This window comes from Anthonomus grandis, chromosome 15 (genome assembly GCF_022605725.1).
Source record: "Anthonomus grandis grandis chromosome 15, icAntGran1.3, whole genome shotgun sequence".
Taxonomy (NCBI): domain Eukaryota; kingdom Metazoa; phylum Arthropoda; class Insecta; order Coleoptera; family Curculionidae; genus Anthonomus; species Anthonomus grandis.
The window spans coordinates 8,912,671-8,931,073 of record NC_065560.1 but is presented as its reverse complement, the minus strand read 5'-3'; the positions used below and the strand labels follow the sequence as shown (position 1 = coordinate 8,931,073).

At 35.5% G+C, this 18,403-nt stretch overlaps 1 protein-coding gene across 1 annotated transcript in view; it reads right to left on the bottom strand.

The window, feature by feature from the left end:
* Window positions 1–442: 442 nt before the first annotated feature.
* LOC126745375 (uncharacterized) overlaps window positions 443–18,403 on the bottom strand; it is a 51,054-nt gene continuing 33,093 nt past the window's right edge. Inside the window, exons 2-17 of the mRNA XM_050453198.1 lie at window positions 8,788–9,009; window positions 8,523–8,732; window positions 8,297–8,464; window positions 8,046–8,248; window positions 7,784–7,994; window positions 7,438–7,733; window positions 7,086–7,381; window positions 6,931–7,032; window positions 6,555–6,878; window positions 6,163–6,386; window positions 5,899–6,112; window positions 5,659–5,837; window positions 5,465–5,602; window positions 5,209–5,410; window positions 4,935–5,150; window positions 443–783 (exon numbers count right to left, since the gene is read on the bottom strand). Of these exons, the coding sequence (XP_050309155.1) occupies window positions 695–783; window positions 4,935–5,150; window positions 5,209–5,410; window positions 5,465–5,602; window positions 5,659–5,837; window positions 5,899–6,112; window positions 6,163–6,386; window positions 6,555–6,878; window positions 6,931–7,032; window positions 7,086–7,381; window positions 7,438–7,733; window positions 7,784–7,994; window positions 8,046–8,248; window positions 8,297–8,464; window positions 8,523–8,732; window positions 8,788–9,009 (3,294 nt within the window). The 3' untranslated portion in view covers window positions 443–694. The remainder of the gene's footprint in view (window positions 784–4,934; window positions 5,151–5,208; window positions 5,411–5,464; window positions 5,603–5,658; window positions 5,838–5,898; window positions 6,113–6,162; window positions 6,387–6,554; window positions 6,879–6,930; window positions 7,033–7,085; window positions 7,382–7,437; window positions 7,734–7,783; window positions 7,995–8,045; window positions 8,249–8,296; window positions 8,465–8,522; window positions 8,733–8,787; window positions 9,010–18,403) is intronic.

Sequence of the window (18,403 nt, the reverse complement as noted above, 5' to 3'; positions counted from 1 at the left end):
AGTGAATCTATGAACAGGATCTATGCATTTTCTATATTTCTGCATGGCTAAATTTTTTCAACCATTTTCCCATATATAATGTAAATTAAATTAAAATCTTTATTGAGAAATCTTACTTGTCCTGGATTTGTGTTTTTTTAGATAAGTCTTCGTCACTTTTTTGTTAAATTGAAATTTTGCATTAAAGCAGATTTGCCAATTTATGCTACTCAATTAATTGCGAAAGTAGTAATTGTTTATAGTTAAAATTCCTTATTTGTTAACAGAGAGGTTACAGATAATATTTATAAGCTCAGATATTTGTAGATACATGTCATTTAACAAAAAAAAGCTAGTCATAATATACGTATTGGTAGTTTGTATCAGATGTTTGTGTGTAATACGTCAATATATTTGTAACAGTTTCACAATAAATAATGTTTTATTTAAAATAAAACAACAATTAAAAATATATATTAAAGCTTATATATTACATGGCTTATCCTAGATAAATAATTTACGTATAATCTTTGCCTCCTGTTTAAATATTATATATAAAAAAACACATCAGCCTTAACAAATAATTAATTAAGTTATAATATAAAAATAAATCATCAATTATGTACAAATTAAAAAAAAAAATCTCTATTTACAAATTGTCAATTGGTGCCTATAAATTTCTTTTATGACACAAAATTAATGTGATTGTAATCTATCATAACAGGGCGTCTATTGCGTGAATGACCCCATTAGTTGCAGGAATATTGGGTGTTACCAGATGTTGATTGTTTACTTTAATTTTGCCTGAAAAAAATATTTAGTTAGAGTTAATTATGCTTTATTGCAATTTTAAACTTATTTAGATGCAATGGTATATTGCATCCAGCAATTTAAATATAAGTATTTTTGCATATCGTTCATTGGATCCTGTAGTATTACTTTACTATTTAAATAATTAACATTTTATCCCGAATTGCAGTGTCCAAACCTTAACTGGGTTCACAATAAGCCTTAATTTTATTTATAAACATATTTCGGGGAACGCTAGAGACTAAAAACATTTTTTTTTCTTTAAATTGTAACACCCTGCATTTCGTCGTGTATCAGCGAATATATAAAAAATTATTTAATTTCTTTTTGTATGTCATTGAATTTTCAAAAAGAAGTATATTCATTCCAAAAAGTTAGGACACTGCAATTTGGGACAATGTATGGACAGTTATACATGAAACTTATATATAGTGCAGCTATTAATCGTCCCCCTCTTATCTTTTGAATGCGTTTAGCCAATTCACTCATAGCAAAATGGCAGCCTTTCAAATTCTTATTTTTCGCATTTTTATTTCCATTTAAACTAATTAAAATTGGGTAACACAGAAATGTAGCTATTTCACTACAAAAGATGTTGAAAATGTGCACCCTTAACTTCAAGACAGTAAAATAATCTATTGGAGAACTCTTCACGAACAGTGAAGTGGAAACATCAATATTGCGACATGCATTAATTATTCTTCGAATAATCGATCGAAGATAGATTCTGGCTGGTTGACCTAGACTTTTTGTTTCAAGTAACCCCATAAAAAAAAGTCCAGACGTGCAAGATCGGGCGACCTGGCTGGCCACTCGGTAGGCCCTCGACGTCCAATCCACCGATTACGCTAAGTATCACTCAAATATTATCTGCTAAAGTGAGGAGAGACCCTATTTTGTTGAAAAACCGTCCGCAACTAAAATTCATGAGAATTGTCTTCAAGGATTAGTAGTGTTTAGGTTGCTAATGGCGTGTGCCAAATTTCAAAATTTTATTTCAAAAGATAAGAGGGGGAGGGCAATTAAGAGCCGCACTGTATGGAGTTATTATGAAAACTACTGAAATGGTAATAATAAATATGGAACATTAAACAATAATTATTAATCATATCAAACAACCAAGTGTTCAAGAGGTCAATCTGTCGTTATAACGTCTTTTCATCATATCATTATATTCATAGTTGGTATGGTGCATAGAAACCCCAAACACGATCAAGTAACAGGTATGCCGATCAGGTGAAGAAAAATTGATGTGAAGAAAAAGATTTAATGGAAAAAATCCTAAAAAATCTTGGAACGAGAAAGGCCAATAATCTTGCAACAAGATGGTTGTCCAACGCATCGAACCTTCGAACCTAGATGTCAGGAATTATTTGGACGACACTTTTCCTGTTGAGTTGATACTAGGTGCTGAGTAGTTGCTAATGCCAACTTCACTAAGTTTGGTAATCTCCAATCTGGATAACGCTACTGGTACAAGCGCCAAGCCAAAGCTCTATTCCATTATCTGCATTAGCTAAATTATGTAAAAAAACATTTGACTACAAAATCTTCTAGATTCTGCGCATTAAATACACCCTTAAGACTTTTTTATTTATATTTGTACGACATTGTGCTTATAAGTTTTAGTTCCTAGAAAAGGGTATGTAACAATTCACATTAAAAATATTTTCCAACTCCATTCTGACAAACGATCCAAATCTGACTGAACAGCCTAAGGGTCTACAATAGACAAAATGAATTAGAAATTATCGGAAAAAATAAGATATTAAGAGAGAAAAACCGAAGTGACTTCATGACTAAATAGTAAAAACAATAAGATGTCACAGTGGAAATACTGTGGTACTTCTAAATACTCTTGTAATATGTTCAATATTATCCCTTGCTGCGACTTATGAGTCGTGTATAGTTTTTTTGCCATCTAGCCTTAATTTTTAATAAAGGATGAGAGAGAGACCAGTTTCCAAATATAAATGACGCTGGAGTATCTGGACCAGTTGATACTGATTTAACGAATATGGCGCAACTCGATACCCAGTAAACCCTTATCGTCCTGGGGACGTACTATGTTGGTCGCAAATGTCCTGCGTGGGATGGTCTAAACAAAAATACTATGAGACGTACTGTTAGAATTAGGATATTCATGGAATGTCTCTCGGATATTTATATCCCTATATATTAAATAAGTGTATATCATTATAAAATTAAAAAAATATATTTTTTTTTAGTTAAACAGTAATCATAAAAGTAGATAATATAGCTTTTCTAACGTTTTGGATCTTTTTTTATGTTTTAATTAAAAAAATTTAATTGAAAGAGTGATATTTATAAGAAGCAACATACATAAAATAATGTCCCCAAGAACAGTATATTCCCAATTAATTTTAAATAGACCATACTATAGAAGAAAATTTAAATTTCGCGCCTTATAACCGCTTCCATTTATTTCTACTGCATGGCATGGAGAGGTCGCTGTTGTCGACGATTCTCTCTGTTATTGCAATGCAGAGAACATCGATCGAATCTATTATTGCAATTGGGGCTGGGACGATCAGTTGCTTTTGTGACTGATAGGTTCTGCATCCTCCATTTTCTTTCTAAATTTGGAGAGGTTGATCCCTAGCGACAACTAATGTTTTGTAATATATAACTGCCTTTTTTTTTTGAGGGTTTTCATTTCGACTCCCTCAATTTTAGACTCATTTTAAGGTGCCGCAGTCTTAGTGCTGCAGGAAGGTTAGTTGCCTGAATTAGATTTAATGCCTAAAGATGCAAAATCTTTCCGTAAAAGCATCTTATTCAAATGTAAAAACTGACGCCCATGTAATTAATAATTTTTTTCTTTTAGAAGGAGTAACGCTGAATTCAAAAATTACACAAATTACACGAAAAGATATTGATATTATGTCGTGGTTACGCCACGCCCCTAAAAGGCTAAAAAGTAAAAAATAAAAATTGTCACTGTGTAATATTAAAAATAACGTGATTATGTACCCTTTATATAATTTTTCTACCATCCCTTTGATATCCTTAATAAATCCGAAAAACGTAAATATTATTGTCCCATATATGTCCACTGGACAGCCAATAAGCAATAAATGTTAAATTTATGGACAAAATTTTTAAAAAAATGGTACATTAAGTTTATCTGTATGTTGTCTTTAATTTTTGGACTGGGAAAATTTATCTTAACCTCATTTTTTTAAGGAGTTGTTTACCATTATTAATTTATGGATACCCTATATATCGAAGTACTGGTGTGCAAGTAGTTGCACTTATGCAATTGCCAGTTGCCACAGATATGACGAGACAATGCACACTTTTCAGAATTCACTATTAATTCACCAGTTGAATTAACCCGTTAATCAAAAAAAAATTCGGTAGAGTCAGGTTGCTGTTCGGTTATTAACATTCGGAAGCGCTTCGGTTGATTTTTCTAGAATTCTTCTGACAGTTTACAGCTTTAATATTATCGATTTCTGTTTATGTTTATATTTTTCAAAGTAAACCAAACAAACTATGGTAGTTTCATTAAAACATTGAAAGGTTGCCACTTTTGTGACATTTAAGAAACAAAAAACCAAACAAAAATGACCCAATTCTATTGTAAGAGTCTCAGCTTTTGTTGCTATCAGTTTTTGGCTTTTATAGTCGGCACCAAATAAACAAACAAAATTAAAAAAAAAGTGTTCTAAAGTTTTATGTTCTTATTCTTCTACTATTCTCATTTGACCATCAAAATAAATTTAAAATATCCACAAATAATCAAAATAAAAATTGAGCAACAACAAATTTAAGAAAATTAAGCCGTAACAATGCAAAACTGGGTTAGGAATCCTAGGAAGAATCTATTTGACCGAGATTCCACCTTAAAATTCCGGTTAATCCGATACCTCGTCGGTCGCAACCAGCTGATTTCACCGGTTAATTTTGAAACGTGGCATTTTTTGTACCGACTTAATTCTGAAACGCCTCGGTTATTGCCAGTGCAACCCGGTGTATCCACCGGTGAATTCTGAAAAGCGCCCAATTTCGTTCAATTCATTTGCAACATGTTTAATCGAGTTCAATTACACATTTCATAGTCTGTCAAGTTTATCAATAAACTTACGATTACGTAAACTTGTTGTTTTAATGGAACTTACCGGATTGTTTACTAATAGTAATTTGAGCATCATTCTGCATACTGTCTTTGACTTGATAGTACCTCATTCCATTGGTATAGAGGGCGCCATGGATCAAGTGTCTCAAAACGAGCTCTTTAGCCAGAGCGGGGTCTGTCACTGTTTTCGACAGATCTTCCGGACTGAGTCCTGCGAACGCTTTATCGGTTGGGGCAAATAAAGTGAGAGATTTTGGACCTTTAAGAAAAAGAAACCGATTAATCCTGATCAAAAGACAATAAAATTTAGAATATACCTTGAAGTAGTTCAGCCAATCCAGACGCGAATACCGCCCTCAAAAATGAGGTAAATCTCCTCTCCCTATCAGCCTGCATGGTCTGCACCAAATCTCCTACTGGTAGTGGAAACATTACTCTATCAACTGAATGAGTGATACCTTGCGGAATAGGAATATCTTGCTGTTCCTCTATGACTCTTGCCCCATTAATAGTTGTCACCTGGGATCGAACAGAAATTAATAACGAATACAGTAACAACTAAATTATTCTTACTTTAACGTCGTTCCATTCATTATCATGCATGTTATACTGATTTACGCGTAACTGGGTACCAGCCAAAGATACGCCAGTCATTTCATCTTGAAGATCGGAAATTGTAAAAGCACCTGGGATTACGTGGTGTAAGAGCAGCTGTCCAAAAAATGTGGATTTAAGGTTCAGTTTCTTTTAAAATGGAAATTACTTACTCCACTAAGTAGTCTTGGGTTTTCCTTAAATTTCTCTTCAGCCCTTTCTGGTCCTCCGAGTTGTACTAACAATGTTCTGAAAGCTTTATCAGTTGGTGCGAATACTGTGTAGGGTCCTGTATCATTTAAAACGGTATCGAGGCCGGATTGTTTCAAAAATCTTGCCATTGCATATAAACCTTGAAACGCGAAAATCATTATTGTCCTAAACGTTATTATAATAATAATATTGTTACTTACCATTAGATTTTAATACGGTGGTAAGCTCTGGTAACTCGTTGGATTCGGCAGAAAATTTCTCGTGACGAGACTTTACAACGTACTCCTTAGGTTTTTCCGAAGAAAAAGGAGGCGATAGGGTCGAACTCGGTTCCGAAATTAAGTTTTGGTTATTTGTTGTGATCTGGGACGCTTGTTTTGTTTGGTCTTGAGGCGAGAAGCTAATTCTCGTTGACTAAAAATTATAGTTGTAAGACAAACTTTAATTCTTGTCTCCGAACCCACCTTAAGGCTGCTATCTTCAAAAATAGAATTTGGGGTCGTACTTCTGCTGCCAGAAACATAGGCATCGCTTGCGGTAGAAGAGTAAGCTGCACTAGATGGCAGAGGACTGCTTAAAAACTGACTTCCGATGTTGGTAGATAAATGGGGAAGAGATGCACTGCTAAGGGCTTTCGCAGTGGGGGTTAACTGAATGTCGTCATTTGTTGCAAAAGAGTTTGGAGTTACTGGAAGCAAAATCTTTTATAATAATAATTTGCAAATAGAGGAAAGGTTCTTCCAATGCCATATTATACTTAAAACAGAACTGTCTCTGTAAGATGTTTATTCCTTTCCTTAATATTTTAGCTGAATATTATCGTTTTCCAGTAGAAGACAACGTAGTTAAAACTTACCAGTAACTGAGATTGGCTTAGAACTAGAAACGCTACTACCTCGGCCTTCAGTAGTAGCAAAACTGACAGTAGTAGCCCTTGTGGTGACTTTAGTAGGACTTGGTGTTGTTGTAGTGGTGGTCGTAGAAGGCAATTTAATCTCTCCAGCTTTGATTTTCTTTAGAATTGAGTCCACGTCAACGTCAGGCTTATCTTTGCCATTTCCTTTAATGCCTTGGACTTTGAGGGTACCATCGCTCTGCTCCTCCAGCAAGACAAAGGTAACCTTTTTCTGATTGGAGAGGGTGTTTGGTGTTTTAATATTTTCCAGGCTGCCTCCAGCACCTAAAAGTGGTACATTAAACATAATTTTATAAAGTTATTTAAGACCCCTTACCAGTTTTTAGTAGTTCATAATCAGAACCAACATTTTTTGTAAGTTCTTCTAAAATGGCTTTGGGAGGTTTTACTGTCGTGGTTTTCGCCAAGACCAGTTTTTCTACAAAAAAACAGATTTAAGCAAAACTAGTTTATATTAAAAATATTACTTACCCAAATCACTCCCTGGTTCGAGTGGAACCCCCCCAGGAACCAACTTGGGGTCTGTTGTTCTTATAACCTCGACTTTTTGTCCATTAGGCAAAGTAATTTCTTGAGTTTTAAACGATGGTACTGCTGAGGACGAACTAGTTTTGAAAATTTCTGCCTTCTGACCATCTGGCAGAGTTATTTCTTCTCCGGAACCCAAACCGTTCAGTTCTTTTCCCTCTTTTGTAGTTTTAATTACTTGAACTTTTTGTCCGTTGGGAAGGGTAATTTCGTCTCCTTTTCCAGCAGGCTTTGATGGCCTAAAAGTCGCAAAATTTATTAATTCCACCACACTTTAAGTTATGATAATTCTTACCTAGAGAGCAAGTTGGGATCAGCCCTAACAGCGATAACTTTATCACCGTTTGGAAGAGTGATTTCTTCCTCTTTTCCCTGGGGTATTAGCTTCGGATCGACATCTTCAATGAGTTGCACCTTTTTACCATTAGCTAATGAAATTTCTCTCGAGGAGAGGTTCTTAGGAATATCGTCTTGTGAGGTAGAACCGATAGCTGCTTTAAGCTGGGCAAGCAGGTCATCCTTGTTGATTTGCTGACTTTTATATTGGCGTTTTAGACTATTAAGGTCATCCAGAGACTGAATTGACTTCACCTAAGAGATAAAATTTAATTTTGAGTTTTGTTGTTTTGTTTAAACTTTACCTTGGATGATGGTACAGTACTGGGTAAAATGGTAGGCAAGAAAGAGCTTTTTTGACTACCCTTCTTTATGGATTTCCTCTGCGTAGTTGGCTTAGGGGTAGTTGTGGTTGTCGTGGTCGTGGTTGTGGTCGTAGTGGTAGTGGTCGGGTGTTCTCTATAGTATTGATTTAACGCTTTCTTAAATAGTGGCTGCTCCTCAGGATATATATATCTAAAATATTTCATTTAAAATAAATTTTTATTTTTAAAATTGTAATGCTACCTTGGCGCAGACTGAGAAAATCTAAATTCTCCTGATTCTTGGCTAGATTGTTTCAATAGGCTTTCGTACAGCTTCTTCCGTTGCTCCTTCTGATTGGCTACAAACTCCTGGTGTTCTTCTTGAGCTTTCTTTAGTGCCTTTTGATACTGTTTCTCCACAAACTGGTTATGTTTTTCTATGATCGTTTTCTTGTCTTGAAGCTCCTTTAAAAAATGTTTAATATCTGCCTAATTACAAACACTGTTACTTACTTTGATTCTTTGTTTATTCTTTTCTGGATCTAATTGCCTTATTTGTTCATTGATAGCTTCAATCGGATCAACGGTAGGCCTGGTGTTAAAAATCTGATTATTTCTCTGAGTGGCCTGATTGGCAAAATTTGGTATAAAACTGGTTTGCGTATGATGCTGAACCAATGGCTAAAAAAGTACAGAATAAAGGCTTATTTTTTCTTTATTTTAACTCTTATATACTTACATTTCCAACGGTGGGTGCTGCTGAAGGGAACACTATTGAATTTTTTTGGGTTTCTGGCAATTGCGGTAAGAAATTAGCGTTCGGATTGGTGGGCTGTGAAAAACTGGCTAGCTGAGCCTGTGCGGTTGGTAATAACTGACTAGGGCTTTGTTGAGTTGGATTGATAGGTTGTTGGAATATTGGTGGATTACTCGGTTGGGTAAAGAAAGCCTGACAAATAAAATAATGATTATAAAAAAATCTGTAAATATATAATACCTTTTACCTGATTTGCTTGATTTACAAACTGCTGTTGCAATTGCTGACCGAACAGGCCACTCTGGGCTAGCAACTGCTGATTTCTGTTAAAGAGTTGAGGTTGTTGCACACCTGCGTTTCCACGTTGGTGTAAACCGAATCGGTGTTGATGTTGCTGGACGTCGCTGAGAATTTGGCCTTGTTGCTGAGGTGAGAGCTGGTTTAGGCTACGGTCTAGTGGAGGAAATTGCTGAAAAAATATAAAATATTTTCAGTACTGCGAGTATCTTATTAATGCATTCTTAATTTCGTTATCATGACCATCAACTCAAGCTGTTGAGATTGATTGTCTTTTTTTAATAAAATCTATTATAATGGAAAATTAACAGAAGTGGTGCACCAAAAAATAGCGATTTATGTATAAAAATGAAGAAACTACATGCTTATAAGCATTAAATAGCAATAAGCATTAAATGATAGAAATAAAAAAAGAGTAAAGTTGAAAACGAATAAAACAAGAGAGAGAAGAAGTGGAATTCGTTGCACTCCACTTCAAAGATGTTTTTACCTTAAAACATTATGAAATGTTATAAGGTTTTCACCTTTCCCTGCAAATATTGATATGGTATCACAAACTTTTTATTTAATGAAACCCTTGTGAAATATGCAAACTGTAAGTGAACTCATGACACTTTTAGAGTGACATTCAGTTATTCATGTTATATATTTTTAGTAACAGTCTTAAAGATGCAACAGTTCCAAAATTGGAGTATAACACTGATGGCAATTTTAAAGACGAAGAAGGCGTTTTTATGTAATATACTTAAATAATTTTACAAGAACTATAATTAGCATTTGCTAAAATATCTGATGCTTTATATGGTGAACAACTCGTCTTGTAACAACTTTATATATACGGAGGGTCATTAAAAACGTACCATAAAGGTACGTTTCATTGAGCATTAGAAAGAATTCCCCGTTTTTGCTTATTTACGTTTAGCCGGCTAGATAATTGCCGAAATAAAAAAATGTATTTTTTGCATGTGGGCACTTTCTTAAATGGTTTATTCCGGGATGCATCCCTAGAAGATGAAACTTCTCCGCTTATTAAACTCACATATCTTACAGTTTTCATAGATGAAGCTCATTAATCTTGACCTGAAGTGCCTTCCCAGTAAACACTTATTGTGCTGGGGACGTACTATATTGCTCGCAAATGTCCTGCATGGGATGGTCCAAATAAAAATACCGTGGGACGTCTCTTGGACGTCCTAAAGGAGATTATCAAATTTAGGATATTCATGCGATGTCTCTTGGATATTTATACTTATTTATACTTTATACGTTATATAATCTACCAAATTTTATATTTTTATATAAAATTTGTAGATATAGCTTTATACCGTTTTGTGTTTTTTCTTTAATTATTTTAATAAAAAAATCGAAATTGAAAGACTGATGTTTACATCACACCGAATATACATATATAAAATAAGAATAGTACATTCCCAACTAATTTTAAGCAGATGCTACTATAAAATAGAATTCAAATTTCGCGCCTTATTAAGCCGTCTCCGTTTAGTTGTACTCCATGACATGGAGAGGTCGGTGTTGTGGTCGATTCTCTCTGTTATTGCAATGCACATTGGGTATGGGACGTTCAACAAGTAGTATTAATCTATGGACATTTAATTCATTGCGCTGTTGTGACTGATATGTTCTGCATCGTTTTAGTTTAGATTTGAAAAGATTGATCCTGACTGATCTTTGTTTTGTCAGTTTTCATGTCGTCGCTATATTGGGGTTTTATGGCCGCGACTATAAGCAAAATTAATTTTAAATTGACGGATTGAAGGTTTTAGACTCCTTCAACTTAAGCTTCATTCTAAGGTGACACAGTATAGTGCTGCAAGAAGGTAAGTACCTGAATAATATTTAAGATGCAACATCTTTCCCTAAAAGAACTTCATTCAAAAATAAAAACTGACGTAATACTGCAAGTAATAATTTTTTGTTTTAGAAGGATTAAGGCTTAACCCAAAAATTAAACAAGTTACACGAAAAGATATTGAAATTATGTCGTGGTTACGCTACGCCCCTTAAAGGCTAGAACGTGAAAAATAAATATCGTCACTGTATAATATTAAAATAAAACTGATTTTTTCGAAATTTTCTTTTTATAGTTTTTTTACAATCTCTTTTATATCCTTCGTACACTATCCAAAGGACGCCTATGAGATCAACTTGGGATGATCCCAGTTGTGACCCATACTATTTCCAAAGCACGTCCCTAAGACCGACTTATGCAGACTGGGTTAGAAGATGTGAGAGAACAAATATCACTAACGTATAAAGCGATAATGTAATATAATGTTCAAAAGAACATCGCCCCAAGTGTTCCATAACATACGAGAATGGTTTGAAGAATATACTTTAATCTTAATAATCTAAACTGTCCGATTTTTGATAAAATTGCTTAAGTGAGAACCAAAGTTAGTTCTGGTTCTCATGCAATTGTTTTTTGTTAAAATGTGCCTGTACGGTATTCTCTTTTCATTATATGCAAGTTCTTTAGACTCAACAGTCCAGCTTACACAACAGAAACAAAGTCTAATGATATCAATGCCTTAATTTAGTCATAATAAAAACACTACCCAATATTTATCACTACTATATTCACTACCCAATATTTATTATAAAGAACTGTGTTTTTTTTGGAATAAACTGGCACAAAAGGGTAAATTCGATGATACTTGAGTGTCACGAGTACTGCCAGTGCTACGAATGTGTCTGTGGATATTTTTCTTCAAGTTCTGCAAGTTGCAATGTTCCTGAAAGACGTGCTTTGGGAGTTTGGGGATTCCACAGACTTGCACTTCTCCATAAAAAGTTGTCCCGATATAGTGACGCTCTAGGCATCTGTAAACGCACTCGATATTTATGAGTCGCATCTGCCTGTCGAGTAAATCTTGGTGGAATAATATGGGCTAGTTCTCAAGAGCATTTACTACTATAATATCAATAAAACAAACTCTGTCCAAGTTTCAAATTAGCTCTGGATCTCCTGTACCACCTATCGCCCTTTTTGGGATGGAATCAAGCAGCATCAAAGTAGGCTTTGGTGCAGAGCTCCATATGTGAGAGCAATATTCAAGAGATGGACAAATCTGAACCTTGTAAAGCATTAAAAGATGTTGCAGTATATACAGCCATTTCATTTTAAGGAAAGCTCCAAGTTTTTGAGATGCCGCTTTTAGCATGATTATTATGATCAGGCCAAGATGTATTACTTCCAATCTTCACATCTAACAAGCGAACTGACGAAGACAGCGGTAAAATAAGCCCAGATATAATAAGAATTGGGCGGCAGACTGCTAAGGAAGATGAATTAGGACTCTTGTCAAAAAAATTATTGATGTCTAATACGAAGAGAGTAGGAGACAAGAGATATTTCCGAGGATCACCAGCGTTAACTTTAAAGCTCTGCAAGGTGTGTCTATCAACGACTACTTGAAAGGATCGGTTCTTGAGGAAGCTTCTAAGCCAAGCAACGAGAGTTGGTGGCAAACCATTAGAATACAGGTTGTTTAAGAGGTTTTTGAATGCCTTTCAAATATCTAGAGCTATTTCACGTGATTCGCCATATTTTTCGATAGTTTCTGTCCAAACATGCGTGACATAAACAGATTGCCACTAGATCTATGTTTTCGAAAACCATATTGACAGTCGCAAATGATGTCAATGAGATGAGAAGATATTTCAGAATTTGCTGGTTGACAAGTTTTTCCATTATCTTGGCGATTGCTGGGAGTAAATCAATCAGACGGTAATTAATGGGCACCGTCTTTTTTCTTTTTTTTGGGTATCGGTTGAATCTACGCAAGTTTCCGATCTCCAGGAAAGAGATCTCTATTGTATGAAACAAAAAATAAATTGCACTAAGGTGGTGTTACTTTAACTCTACGTGACAGTTGCTTCTATTTCAGTAAAATGTATTCAATGTAAAATGTATTTCATACATATCAGATGGATATGATCTGTACAAATCTTTCCAAGGCTTTTTATAGAGCTGATCGCGGTATGTTGTTGAAGATGCTTGCTTTTCATTTAATAAATTGGCTCCCTGTCAAACTTAATTCAACGGGTCCCATTATTTCATATTAATAATAATAATAATAATAATAAAAATGTACAAATACTTGGGGATGAAACAATCACAAACGATTGAACAACAAACAATGAAATGCGAACTGACTAACGAGTTTGTGAAAACGGTAAGACAAGTTTTGAGAACCAATCTCAACAGCAAAAATATGTTTAAGGCACTTAACTCCTACGCATGTTCAGCTCTTAGTTATTCTTTTGGGGTAATTAATTGGAGTAGGACAGACATAGAAAAACTACAAAGAAAAGTGAGGACCCTACTTACTAAAACGCACAACCACCACCCTCGAAGTGCCACTGAAAGAACAATGCTTCCCCGCCACCTTGGAGGAAGAGGATTAATCTGGGTAAACAACTTGAAAAACAAATCACTAACTTAAGATCCTATTTTTACAGGCAAGAAGAAGAAAGTTCCACGCTGCATCGCGCAATAAATCAAATAGACGATTCCACTCCTCTACAACTTAAGAGCGAGGAACCGCGCAGCTACCATCATACGAACCAAGAGAAACTCCGCATCTGGATGGAGAAGCCCCTTCATGGGCGGCATCCTAATAAGATCAGCCAAAATTATGTCGACACTGCTTCGTCGAACTATTGATTGGTATCAGGCAAGATGTTTCCAGAAACCGAGGGCTTTCTACTCGCCATCCAAGATCAGGTTATACCAACAAAAAATTATCTCAAGCACATCGTCAGAGATATGTCCGTACAAAACGACAAATGCCGGTATGGATGCCAAACATCAGAGACAATCCAGCACATAACAGGAGGATGTCAGGCCTTTGCAGCGACAGAATACAAAGAACGGCACGGCTCAGTTGGGAAAATTTTACATCAAGAGCTGGCAATGAAGTTGGAACTTATTACAACAGAGAAGGTTCCGTATCATAAATATACTCCAGAACCCGTAGTGGAAAATGACTGATATAAGTTATATTGGGACCGCAGTGTACTTATCGATCAACATGTAAGGCATAATAGACCAGATCTTATTTTAATAGATAAAATTTCCAGGAAAACAACTCTAATTGACGTAGCCATACCGAACAACAATAATCTGCAAGAGAAACACACTGAGAAAATCGCCAAATACAGAGATCTAGAAATTCAAATCGGAAGGCAATGGAGCTGATAATGTTCAGACCATCCCAATTGTTATATCGACAACGGGTGTAATACCAAAGAGTCTACTGGAATACCTTAAACAACTAGGAACTGGCGAACATCTGTATAAGCACATGCAAAAAACACAATCTACTCAGTTTACAGAAAATTGTCCTGGAACAACTTCGGCTTGAATTATCACTGAAAACATTTCGATAAAAAGTAGTATCTATCAAGAAGACTCCTTTTCTCCACTGTTATGTTGTGTAGCATACTGTTCTCACTCAGCTCCGTTCTGAACAGAACAAACTTAGTATACCAATGCTAAGAAGAGAGAGGAAAAATAAAGCAAATAAACCTACTAAACCTACGTAGACGGTCTGAAATTGGCAGCACAGTCAGATGAAGAACTGACCGAAAAATTTAGTGATTTATTAAAGGAAAAGTACAAGCCAAGAAGAACATTGTGATCGACAATGCATCGACGGTCAATCCTTAGACCGAAGGGACGTTTATAAATACCTTGGGATACAATACAAATGGATGAAGACTAAAGGTTCCAATGATAAAAGAGATCTTTAAGACAGAGCTGAATGCCAAGAACAAGATAGCTGCGATAATATTATTAGCAGTCCCAGTAATCCAGTACAGTGTTGAGGTCACTAGATAGATCCAAGCATAAGTAATAAGACCAGAGGCGCAAACTGGAGTGCAAGAAGGAGGTGGAAGATTGAGCAGTATAGAATCCACGTACAAAATTGCAAAACAGGCTTAAGAAATATCTAAAGTTGAAATTACGAGACATATACTTATAGTATGGTATACAAACATCTGCAAAACATCGACCGAAGTTAGGCCCACTTCTAGGTGCTGTCATATGCAAATTTAAAGATAGAAACAGAGGCATTGATAACAACGTGCCAAGCAAGATTAAGCTATCGCAACAAATTATATGAAGGCAAAACTAATGAAAACCAGGCATAAACCAAAATGCAGACACAGGCGTGCCTTGAGTGAAACCATCAACAATGCCTTGAGTGAAACCATCATCAATACTGAACCAGCACAACACAGTAGTATAACATCTTCACTGAAACATCTGTTCAAAGTTCACACCCAGATTCACATAGTGAAGTGTTAAACTACTTCCTGAACGATCTAGCAGTTCCATGCAACTAAGATATAATACAGAAAAAAAACTTAAGTCCAAGGACCTACAAACCAAAGCTCAGAGACTGTAGAACATTGGTACCAGTTATCTCTTTATCATCGATGCAACTGGCATTATCTTTAAAATCATATCAGAACTAGTAAAAGAATTCTCAGGAAAATATAACCCTTTTACAAATGCAACATATAGCTCATGTAATGCGAATAAAAGTAATACCACAATAAAAGTAATACCTTAGGTGAATGGTGTGCACTCGGTATATTAGTAATAAACAGTAATAATAATGTCGATCTAAATAACTTCGTATTCTTAATGTATTCTCATTTTTTTATTCTCCAATAAACAAACAAAAAAGTGTAGCAATTTTAATGTAACGCTCGACCGAATCATGATCTCATTAGGTACCTAATGATCTCGTTTCCGACAATAAAATTGCAGTTTTTCTCATGTTTCTAAATAATTCCGAATCATTATTATTTCAACTTATATGTAATAGGCGAACAATTGATGCAATTGTATTTTCAAGAAAAGGTGGGTATTTTCAATTATGTCTGAATTTTTATATGAAAGGCTTAATAGTGATTGTTATTTAGTTGTCTTTAACTAGATTACCGGAAATAGATATTAGTGTAAGGAATGATAACGTTTGGCGCAATTAATTTGGCATAATATTGCAATTTTTCAAACAATAGTCTTATATTGACACATTTTTGATAGAGTTTCTGAAATGTCTTCAAGACGTTTTCCTATCCTAAATTTACCAACATATTTGAATATAGAATACAAATATTGTACGGTACTAACTTTGTATGGACTGACCAAACTACTATTTTGTCATTGAGAAACACATATTCTGGAATATCTTTATTTTTGAATCAGGTTTGAAAGCACGGAAGATTGGTTTTGTTTGCATTTGGAACTATAATTTTTTTTTGTAGACCAGTCTTGAGCTTCTTGATCTGTGGACATCTCAAGACTTTTTGACCAACTCAGGCCCAACAGGTTTGTATTATCTGCAGAATTTGAAAGGTGAGAACTGTTGTCTAATATCTAGTGGCTATTTATGTAGAATATAAAACGTACAAGGTCCATAATTTTGCCTTATTTGACTCCCAAACAAGGATATCCCTTATTCCAATTTCCAATAATATTTGGTTCCTTCAGTTTCAAGTACTTTGTTATCTATGTAACAGTTATGACTTTTCAAGCAAAATCCCGTATTCAATGCTGTCAAAAGCCTTGGACAGGTCGAAAATTTTGCAGAATCTACGTATCTACCCTTGAGATAGCCATACTGTAAATTACTTAGTAATTTTTGTGTACATTGAGATTTCAAAAATCTTGCAAAGCCTCTACATAAGCTCACGGACGACAAAATAGTATTTAGTTGGTCAACAGACTGTGAAGAAGCATTTCAACGGTTAAAAAGAGCACTATGCACATCTCCAATTTTAACATATCCGATTCCTGGACAAACTTTTATTTTGGATACCGATGCAAGTAATGTTGGAATTGGGGCCGGTCTATCACAAGAATATGAAGATGGTGAGCTTATTTCAGTAAAACGTTATCAAAACCAGAAAGAAACTATTGTGTCACCAGACGAGAGCTATTGGCAGCAGTAAAAGCTATTGAACATTTCCATAAATATTTGTATGGTCAACGATTTATCCTCAGAACCGACCATGCTTCGTTGAAATGGCTGTTTCAGTTTAAAAACCCCGAAGGACAAATAGCAAGGTGGCTTCAACGATTACAAGAGTATGACTTTACAATAGAACATAGGAAAGGCGCATATCACCAAAATGACGATGCTTTATCGAGAAGACCCTGTATTGAAACATGTCAACATTGTTTTAAAAAGGAATCAAAACAGCATCTAGAGATATTTACTTGTAATCGTACTGGCCTTCACAGTTCTAAAGAGTGGGACGTAGCTAATTTAATCCAAGATCAGTGTGATGACCCAGTATTTGGTCTTATTTACGAACTGAAATCTCGAAAAATTTTAAAACCAGAATGGAAAGACATTTCTGACAAATCTCCAGAACTAAAAGCTTATTGGTCTCAATGGAATTCATTGGTTATAAAAGATGGATTGTTAAAAAGAGTCTGAAAGAGCGTAGATGGAAAAGAAAAGACATATCTGACAGTCCTTCCTCGAAAACGGATTCCGGAAGTTCTGGAAGCTGTTCATGGCGGTATCGGCGGAGAACATTTTGGAGTTAGTAAGACCTTGGCAAAAGTGAGAGAACGGTTTTACTGGCTGAACAGTCATCAAGATGTTGAACGCTGGTGCCGACAGTGTGAGCAGTGTTCGTCAAGCAAGGGCCCAAGAACCCGGACAAGAGGAAAGATGATGCAGATACAGATCTTGTTGGTGCACCCTTTGAACGAATTGCCATAGACGTAGCAGGACCCTTTCCTACTAGTAGCTCCGGAAACCGATATGCTTTTGTTGCTATGGATTACTTTAGTAAGTGGCCCGAGGTTTATCCGATTCCAAACCAAGAAGCAACGACAGTAGCTGAAGTGCTGTTCCAGAACTGCATTTGTCGATTTGGTGTACGCAGAGAGATACATTCAGACCAAGGAACTTTGAGTCACAAATATTTCAACCAGTATGCCTGTTGCTGGGAATCAATAAGACCCGTACAACCCCACTACACCCTCAGTCTGATGGAATGGTTGAAAGATTTAACCGCACATTTGAAACCTATTTGAGGATGGTGGTAAACTCTAAGCAAACCGACTGGGATACCTGTATACAACCATTTCTATCGGCATATCGTTCTTCTATCCACAAGTCAACTGGAAAAAGCCCGGCAAAAGTTGTCTACGGTGATGAACTTCGTTTACCTTTGGACATTATTACTGGAAGACCCCATAAGTCTGAAACCCTTGAGGAGTACGTCGACCATTTACAAGAGCATTTACAAATTTAGTGTTTAGTTTTTAAGTAGTTCATCTTGTTCGAGAGCCCCATTTTGGCCCCAATTTAGGTTATTTACGTTATATTATTGTAAATCCCTGTAGTTCTAATTTTCTAGAATTTGTATACTTGCTTGCTTTGACTGTCAGTATTCTCCTAAAATTATTGGTCTCTTTGGGCAAAAACAATGAAGATATTTCTAAATATTTCGAAACTGTTCCATCGGGTTTTAAAAAGGACGCGCTTCGTGACATTTTGGAGTTAGTAAGA